The sequence below is a fragment of the Squalius cephalus genome (assembly GCF_949319135.1).
Source record: "Squalius cephalus genome assembly, chromosome: 10".
Classification (NCBI taxonomy): Eukaryota; Metazoa; Chordata; class Actinopteri; order Cypriniformes; family Leuciscidae; genus Squalius; species Squalius cephalus.
Window position 1 is genome coordinate 485,001 of NC_137131.1, and position 10,000 is coordinate 495,000.

The 10,000-nt window shown below is 41.4% G+C and overlaps 2 protein-coding genes across 4 annotated transcripts in view; one reads left to right on the forward strand and one right to left on the reverse strand.

Annotated features, from left to right (window-relative positions):
• The window catches only part of ccdc122 (coiled-coil domain containing 122), a 10,281-nt gene extending 3,868 nt beyond the window's left edge, over positions 1-6,413 (forward strand). The window contains exons 4-5 of the mRNA XM_079883499.1: positions 2,019-2,135; positions 2,683-6,413. Coding sequence (XP_079739625.1) covers positions 2,019-2,135; positions 2,683-2,835 — 270 coding nt within the window. The 3' untranslated portion in view covers positions 2,836-6,413. The remainder of the gene's footprint in view (positions 1-2,018; positions 2,136-2,682) is intronic.
• LOC307165647 (TSC22 domain family protein 1) overlaps positions 6,248-10,000 on the reverse strand; it is an 11,566-nt gene continuing 7,813 nt past the window's right edge. For 2 of the 3 annotated variants that reach the window (XM_079883494.1, XM_079883496.1), the window contains exons 2-3: positions 8,898-8,949; positions 6,248-6,676 (exon numbers count right to left, since the gene is read on the reverse strand). In XM_079883494.1, coding sequence (XP_079739620.1) covers positions 6,440-6,676; positions 8,898-8,949 — 289 coding nt within the window. In that variant the 3' untranslated portion in view covers positions 6,248-6,439. Of the gene's footprint in view, positions 6,677-8,897; positions 8,950-9,192; positions 9,475-10,000 lie in introns of those variants that run through there. The other variant, XM_079883495.1, reaches the window with a different exon arrangement.

A 10,000-nucleotide genomic window follows, 5' to 3' on the forward strand; every position in this document is an offset into this window, starting at 1 on the left:
TGCATCTGTCCATCATAAAAGTGCATCTATCCATCATAAAAGTGCATTATTCCATCATAAAAGTGCATCTGTCCATCATAAAAGTGCATCTGTCCATCATAAAAGTGCATCTGTCCATCATAAAAGTGCATCTGTCCATCATAAAAGTGCATCTGTCCATCATAAAAGTGCATCTATCCATCATAAAAGTGCATTATTCCATCATAAAAGTGCATCTGTCCATCATAAAAGTGCATCTATCCATCATAAAAGTGCATCTGTCCATCATAAAAGTGCATCTGTCCATCATAAAAGTGCATCTATCATCATAAAAGTGCATTATTCCATCATAAAAGTGCATCTGTCCATCATAAAAGTGCATCTGTCCATCATAAAAGTGCATCTATCATCATAAAAGTGCATTATTCCATCATAAAAGTGCATCTATCCATCATAAAAGTGCATCTGTCCATCATAAAAGTGCATCCATCCATCATAAAAGTGCATTATTCCATCATAAAAGTGCATCTGTCCATCATAAAAGTGCATCTATCCATCATAAAAGTGCATCTATCCATCATAAAAGTGCATCTGTCCATCATAAAAGTGCATCTGTCCATCATAAAAGTGCATCTATCCATCATAACAGTGCATCTGTCCATCATAAAAGTGCATCTATCCATGATAAAAGTGCATCTATCAATCATAAAAGTGCATCTATCATCATAAAAGTGCATCTGTCCATCATAAAAGTGCATCTGTCTATTATAAAAGTGCATTATTCCATCATAAAAGTGCATCTGTTCATCATAAAAGTGCATCTATCCATCATAAAAGTGCATCCATCCATCATAAAAGTGCATCCATCCATCATAAAAGTGCATTATTCCATCATAAAAGTGCATCTGTCCATCATAAAAGTGCATCTATCCATCATAAAAGTGCATCTGTCCATCATAAAAGTGCATCTATCCATCATAAAAGTGCATCTGTCCATCATAAAAGTGCATCTGTCCGTCATAAAAGTGCATCTGTCCATCATAAAAGTGCATCTGTCCATCATAAAAGTGCATCTGTCCATCATAAAAGTGCATCTATCCATCATAAAAGTGCATTATTCCATCATAAAAGTGCATTATTCCATCATAAAAGTGCATCTGTCCATCATAAAAGTGCATCTGTCCATCATAAAAGTGCATCTGTCCATCATAAAAGTGCATCTGTCCATCATAAAAGTGCATCTATCCATCATAAAAGTGCATTATTCCATCATAAAAGTGCATTATTCCATCATAAAAGTGCATCTGTCCATCATAAAAGTGCATCTATCCATCATAAAAGTGCATCTGTCCATCATAAAAGTGCATCTGTCCATCATAAAAGTGCATCTATCATCATAAAAGTGCATTATTCCATCATAAAAGTGCATCTGTCCATCATAAAAGTGCATCTGTCCATCATAAAAGTGCATCTGTCCATCATAAAAGGTACTCACACTCACATACTGCGTTTCCATCCCATGTGCTCAAAACCGTCACTAAATATCAGTAATAAACTGTGAGTTTCTGCAGTCGTCTGTTTCTCCCTCCATCATAAACGAGTGTGTCTCGAGCGTCAGACGAACACAGTAAACGCTGTCATGTTCTCTGGCGTTCGGATGCTGGTGTTCGGGAACACACTCGTGTGTGTGAGACGCTTCTGGAGGGAGTTAAACCTCATCATTCTGAACACACACTTCCACTCCGGTGTTTCAGAAACACCAAACCAACATCAGAGACGCTGCGACGCCATTGGTCCACTGGCTACTCCAGTTATCCAATCACAGCTGACGCTGAGCCAAAGTCACATGAGTTTATTGAGGGATTTATCCAGTAAATGTTTTTCCATCATAGTTTATGCGCATGTCGTCTTATCAGATACAAACATCATCAGCCTCAGTTGAGTGTGTGTTTTTATGCTCATCTTGGTGTTTCCATCCAGTGTTTTTATGCAACATCATAAACTGAGCATAAGAATATGCTTTGTTTTGATTTTTCCAGAAGGAAATTGACTGTCTTAAGGCGAATATTCAGGAAGGCAGACGGACATTGAAGGAGAGGAAAGCTCAACTGGAGGAGGAACAGCGAACACACACACAGCTGAGGAGAGAGATCGAGGTAAACCGAGCTTTATACAGTACAGACCGATTCACAGCAGCGTCACTCTCCTTCACTTATACAGCGCTTTAACAATAAAGCTTAGCGGCCGCTAACACACACCGTTCTCACAGGAAACAGGAACTTTAATGTGTTCTGGCCGTTCGTTCACACACAGTGTTTGAGCTCGAGAACACACACTCTGAAACAGGATCTGGTGTAAGCGCTGAACATTTTTAAAAACGTGATCATCTCCGTGTAAACTTCAAAAACGTGAACCTGTGAGAACGCTGGCGGCGCACATGCGGATCACGTGTTTAGCCTATAGACATGCGCGTTTGCATATATATGTGTGTGTGTGCAGGCGTGTGTCTTTCTTTACAAACTGACCTCATCAAATTAAGTCATAAACAGGAAAATGATGCAAACCTCATCAATTACGAGACGAATTCAAACATGATCCTCGAGATGTTTCGTTGCATTATTTTCCTGTTATCTCCGTAAAGCTGCTTTGAAACAGTCTGTGTTGTAAAAATGAAGGAGACTTGACCAGAGTTTCTGTGCTCAGATTGAGCAGCGCAGATGTGAGGCGGTCCTGAAGCGTCTGCGCAGTCAGCTGATGAAGGCCCAGTCGGGACACTGGCATCTGCGCAGCGACGTCACACACCTGGAGCAGCAGCTGCGCGATCTGCGGACTCGCCTGGAGGAACACCAGCACTGACCAGTCACACAAGTACACACTCAAAACTAGTGTTTGGAACATTTTCCACTTTTCTGTGGTCCAAATCATTCCAAAATTCAGAAAAAAGTCAAATTCTGGAAGAAAAATTTAAATAATAATAATTAAAAAATAAAAATAAATTCCATGGCTTTTTGTAACTGAAAATAGCTTCAAGCAGAATGGTTGTGTGTGCAATGTCAAGCAATGCAGCGTGCAGATTAAACTTCATTAAATTTACATGCACAATCTTTTTTTTTTTTTTTTGGTCAGGGAAAGTTCATTAATGTTTATTAGCCATCACATAAACATGTAAACCTTTAAAACAGGTTTTTAGTGAGATGTTTTTCAATCAGCATTTTGTTTTGCATTTAAATGCACTTGTAACTAGAAACTAGCTCAAATTAATCCAAATAATCCATAAAGAATAGAGCATAAAATACAGTCTAATATGAAAGATCTTGTTTTCAGCACTGACTGGAGCTCTGTGTGTTTGGATGCGGATGTTCAGGGAACGTGTGTGTGTGTGTGTGTTTACACTGCAGGTTCACTGAGTTCAAATCAAAATAAATAAAATATCATTTTTCAGAGGAATGATTGAGGTCATTAAGAACTGTTTAGTATTTTAAACTAGCAGTGTTCAACAGTCCTTCTATAAAACCTCCCTAAATGAACATTCAACAGGAAGTGTGTCATCATTAGACGTGATCTGATTGGTTGATGGGAATGTTCCTGAATTACTGTCACAAAATATCCTGTTCAAATCTATGTGAAAAACAATGTAGGTCAAAAGTCGTCATAACCCAGTTCTAACGTTCCCATTAAGTTATGAAATCATTACTTCTGAAAGTTCAACACATCCAGACGATCTTCTTGGTCATGTGAACATTAAGGGAACATTCCATTCTCCAAACATTATGAGAACGTTACATTTGTATGTTCTCTGAAACAAAGAGACGTTTAAAAAAAAAGTTAGACGAACGTCCAAATAAAAGTTTTTCAGAACAAAATAATGTTTTGCACATACATTCACATCATCATCAGAGAAAACTGCATTTCACATCCGCTGAACAAAGACTTGATCGTTAATGTGGAATAAATCTGAACTGCTGATGGAGAACATTTCAGGCTGTGGGGAGCAACTTCCTGTTGGGCTCCGAACAAACAGGAAACACACTCAGACACAGGAGGCTTCAGACGTTCAAACGCTGCTGCTGATTGGCTGCTGTGGGGCAAAGGGGGTGGGGCTTAAAGTCAAAGGTCACACCAGAAGTCCAGTGACCATCAGCAACACATATTAACCCTATAAAGCTACTGCATCATATCTGATACGGCCTCGATATTACATGCGCTTTATAAGTATCTGCTGTACGGTTTATTTACATTACGATCATCAGCATTTCATATAAATATCTGAATCTGTAGCAAACCTCTGAATGACATAAAGCTGTTTTTCCTCCATATTCTCACTATATCAGACTATACGAGCCATAAAAGCCTGATGGATCAAATATGATAGTCAACATAAAGCACATAAGGAAACTTTAATAAAATATATTTAGTCTAAAGGTTCAATAAACTCTTCCATTTAAAAATGTAACTGTCTGACAATAATTATGTCTGACAATAATTACACACGTCAGGCTTTAAAGGGTTGAAGATGAGATGTAAATGATAGTCCGTCTGTGGAAGAACGAACAACTGAATGAATCATGTGATGAGTGTGAATCAGTCAGCGGTCAGACGACTGAAGTTAGCTTCTTCATGTCTATATTTTGTTAAATAGGACTAATAAAAGACTAATTAAAGCGTCTTAACTAATATATACATCAACATCAGCACATTAAGACAACTGATTTATATTTCATGCTCTCTGAAATGCTGCGTTTAAAAATGCAAATGAAGCATTATCTTATTTAAATATGCACTCATTTGCATACATTTTCCAGAAGCCAGGTTCTTAATTCTTGTTTGATTCGTCAAAATATTAAAGGTTTTTCCAGAGGGGAAATTCTGGATTTCTCTTTTTATCACTTCATAAATCAGAAGATACTGTAAACAGACACAAACAAATACATTTTCACCATGTTTATAGAAGTACAATGTTCTATGATGATGATGTGGAATGAACAATCCTTCAGAATATAGATAATAATAAAACTGTAAAGTCTGGTGTGTGTGTAAAGCTGCAGAAGTGGAGATTTCTGATTCAAACTCACAGCCTTTAACGATTGAAATCTACAGACGCAAATAGATAAAGTGCAATGAATTGAACACTTGAAGTGCCCCATGATGCTACTTTTTATGTTCGTAATTGTGTTTTGGATAGTTTTACATTCATCCAAGATCAATAACACTTTAATGTTTGATCCTCTTAATCTGCACTGCAGCGTCAGCTCTTCTCTCAGTGTCTGAAACACTTCAAGGATTCAGTCTCTATAAGCCCCGCCTCTCTGAGTGCTGCTCTGCTGTGATTGGTCAGAAAGCAAACGCTCATTATCATATCTGAATCTCAGCTCTTGATCACAGTGATGCGAACAGTAACGATGGCGTGGGTTTCACCGTATCAATCTCAGAAAACAGCGTCTTCTCCACACGAACAACACGAACCAAACTCTCCAGTCTCAGATACACTACAGTGTTTGAGGGCGGAGCTAAGAGACACTGCTCAGCCAATCAACACCACAGGCTGGCATTATGCTAATGAGTTACAAACCTACGCAGGATCAGCAGAGACTGAATTACTGACGACTCGTTTCAGAATCGCTTCTTTCTTCTCATTCGAGCACAATAGGAGCACTTTAAATGTGTATTATGGATGTTTTCTTTCCACTAGTCACGTTATGGAAGCAAAATAGACCTTAAAACTGAACAGTGCGTGACAAACACACTGGTTTTGCCTTGAGGTCATGTAAAGGTGTTTGGGTCATGATTGGGTCACAGAAGTAACATTAGCAGCACTGACTGACCGACAGCTACTAGAGAGCCAGCGGCGTCTGTTCCCGTGTGAAGGAGCGCAGCAGGACACCAGCTTTCATTTCATGGTCATTTATTAAAGTCAATGTGCAACTGCATGACGTCACATCGTTTGAAGGAAACATGCATGTACTGTGAGGTCAAGGGTCACGATCACTGAGCGGAGCGATGGACTGTAAGGCAAATAACTTAATCGTCCATGAGGAAGTCCGTGTGTGTGTGTGTGTTTTCGTTCTCATCGTGAAACTCGATTCATGGCCCCACGTTTTATTTTTACACACAAACACTTGAGCCTCTGAACTGTCCCAGATTCCCACAACACTGAGGTCAAAGTTCACATTCGCCCTCGTTTGGTATTGTGTGTCGACTACAAATTGCTCATTAATTCAATACAGCTAAAACAAAAATAAAAGGCAAACAAAATAAAACCAGTAACGAAATCATCATAAAAACAGGAGGAGAATGTGGCTCCGGCTCGGTCCGGCTCCGGCTCAGCTCCGGTTCGGTTAGCACTGATTGTCCGAGGCGGGTGAAGCTCTTTACGCGTGACGTTTGACAGCAAGGTGTGCGATGAAGTCAGAGCGTGGCGAATGTTCATGCGTGAGTCTGTTCACAGTGTGGGCGGGGCCCGTCACGCGGTGGCCCCGGGGCCCGGGTTGGGCGTGGGGGCCGGCGGGGCCCCTGAGGTGGGAGAGCCGGACTGGACCTGCGCCTGGAACTGGGCCAGCTGCTCGGGACTGGCCAGGTTCTTCAGAAGCGTGTTCTCCTGCTCCAGCTGAGAGTTCTTCTCCACCAGCTCCTTGATCTGCTCCTTCAGCACCTCCACCTCCTCGCGCACCGCGTACATCAGGTGACTCTTCACCAGGTCCTGCAGGAACAAGATGTATTCAATATTAGAATCACATTCCTGTACACTAGAGGATCAACTTCTACCCTCAAACATGCATTTTAGAGACTCAAAATGTTATCATATTACAAACCGAAGCGATGCCATAAGATTCCAGTGACAAAATCAAATACAAAGTAGAGCCAATCAGGAGTGTGTGGGCGGAGTCTATGGAAGCGCACTGCACTCGCAATCAAATTAATCAAATATCACAGCCAATCAGGAGTGTGTGTGGGCGGAGTCTATGGAAGCGCACTGCACTGGCAATCAAATGAATCAAATATCACAGCCAATCAGAAGAGTGTGTGGGCGGAGTCTATGGAAGCGCACTGCACTCGCAATCAAATTAATCAAATATCACAGCCAATCAGAAGAGTGTGTGGGCGGAGTCTAAGGAAGCGCAATGCAATCAAATTAATCAAATATCACAGCCAATCAGAAGATTGTGTGGGCGGAGTCTATGGAAGCGCACTGCACTCGCAATCAAATTAATCAAATATCACAGCCAATCAAAAGAGCGTGTGGGCGGAGTCTATGGAAACGCACTGCACTCGCAATCAAATTAATCAAAAATCACAGCCAATCAAAAGAGCGTGTGGGCGGAGTCTATGGAAACGCACTGCACTCGCAATCAAATTAATCAAATATCACAGCCAATCAGAAGAGTGTGTGGGCGGAGTCTATGGAAACGCACTGCACTCGCAATCAAATTAATCAAATATCACAGCCAATCAGAAGAGTGTGTGGGCGGAGTCTATGGAAACGCACTGCACTCGCAATCAAATTATTCAGATATCACAGCCAATCAGAAGAGTGTGTGGGCGGAGTCTATGGAAACGCACTGCACTCGCAATCAAATTATTCAGATATCACAGCCAATCAGAAGAGTGTGTGGGCGGAGTCTATGGAAACGCACTGCACTCGCAATCAAATTATTCAGATATCACAGCCAATCAAAAGAGCGTGTGGGCGGAGTCTATGGAAACGCACTGCACTCGCAATCAAATTAATCAAATATCACAGCCAATCAGAAGAGTGTGTGGGCGGAGTCTATGGAAACGCACTGCACTCGCAATCAAATTAATCAAATATCACAGCCAATCAGAAGAGTGTGTGGGCGGAGTCTATGGAAACGCACTGCACTCGCAATCAAATTATTCAGATATCACAGCCAATCAGGAGAGTGTGTGGGCGGAGTCTATGGAAACGCACTGCACTCGCAATCAAATTATTCAGATATCACAGCCAATCAGAAGAGTGTGTGGGCGGAGTCTATGGAAACGCACTGCACTCGCAATCAAATTATTCAGATATCACAGCCAATCAGAAGAGTGTGTGGGCGGAGTCTAAGGAAGCGCAATGCAATCAAATTAATCAAATATCACAGCCAATCAGAAGAGTGTGTGGGCGGAGTCTATGGAAGTGCACTGCACTCGCAATCAAATTAAATATCACAGCCAATCAGAAGAGCGTGTGGGCGGAGTCTATGGAAACGCACTGCACTCTCAATCAAAAATCCCAGCCAATCAGAAGAGCGTGTGGGCGGAGTCTATACAATGCACTCGCAATCAAATGAATAAAATCAGAGTAGTCAGTAGTCAATCAGAAGAGTAGTTTGCCATGATCGGATGAGGAGGATTTTCCAACCCTAAACAATTTAAAGCAGAAATTCTCAATCACAGTTTTATATTTCCGTGAGAATAAAGTCCCTAAATCACCTACAGCTTTATTCTGAGATCAGGGATTCTGTCTGTATATAATCTTTGCATCCAGTCAGAAAGAGGAACAGAATGTTCTTCATCCAGAGGGAGGAGCAGCTCAGTTATTCAGGGCATCGGTGTCAGTGTTTGCCTAGCAACAACCACAGGCTCCACACACACACACACACACACAATATAAACACTGTGGGAAACATCACGACAAAAACGAGGAGTTCCAAAAAACTGTTCCCAACTCGCCTTCAGAGAAAACTACAGATGCATGTCATTACATTACAATCCACGTCCATATATGACATTATCATACACAATAACCCAATTATTATGCATAGCAAGCGCCTATAAAGGCGTGTTAAATGCAGTGTGACTCCATTATTAAATCTGTCAGAAGTCTTTGTGTCATCGCAGGTTATGTAAAGATGATGTTCACGCGCAGTGAAGCAGAATAATGATCTTAACCGAGAGAAACATCGATGTAAACTCACCATGGCTTGCTCGATCTTGTTGTCTATGGCCACTACACTGGCTCCTGAAGAACTGCGGGAGGGGAGAAGAGAAGAGAAGAAGAGGAAGAAACACATTTATTCGTTCATTCATTCGCGGTTCTGATGGTGTTGCATAACATCTAATCTTCAATAAAGAAGAAGATTCCAGGCAATCGAAACTGAAAGGCTGGAGCATCAGATGAGGGATTTTCCGCTTATTACATTACATCATATTTACACCCGCTGCCCAGCACATGATGATGATGATGATGATGATTAATATCTCCATATTCACCTGTTCTCGAGACTGACGGATGACGAGCTCAGAACCGACGACAGAAACGAGATGGAAAAACTCCTCAGTTGACAAACACCGACATCCATCGCCACCGTGTAACACGGAGAATTCATGCTATTCCGCCCATAAACGCGTCGAATAGAAGCGAAACACACGCTAAATGTCACATTCTCGTGGTTTATTCGGTGCGGCGCCGGTGATCTCGACACAAAGGCTCTGAATGAGAGACTCGCATCAGAGAATCTGCAGCCACGGGCGCGTTTGCATAAGAACAGGCTCCGCGCACGGCGGCACGCCATTGGCTGAGAGCGCGGGTTATTTGCCTAATCTATGCAGAGCCCCGCCCCTCCTGCTTCTGAAGCGACACGAGAGGGCGTTTATTTCACCGTTTGAAATCACAATCACTGCTTATCATTAGAATATCGTCACGTTCACTATCACACTACAGAATTACACTATTTTAAGTCATTTGAAATCAAAACAGACCATTCTTATTTTTTTATGGAATATTGCTGTATTTATAACAAATTATTAATCTGTGCACATCTTTTTTTTTTTTTTTTAATTCATATGCCCTCGTAATCTTTAAACTCATCATGAAAGGGAATTTGCACTGGTCTTTTCTCCTCTATAATGCCGTACATCCGAGTGAAACGCCTCAGGAACAAGAACAAATGTGGGCGGAGCTTGATTGTGTCCGTGTGGAATTGATTGGATGGTTTGCTATTGGCTGATCTCATGTGAGTGACAGGTTGCCCCGCCCTCATCATCAGAGAAGAGAAGCTGCAACAATATTCTGATTCAA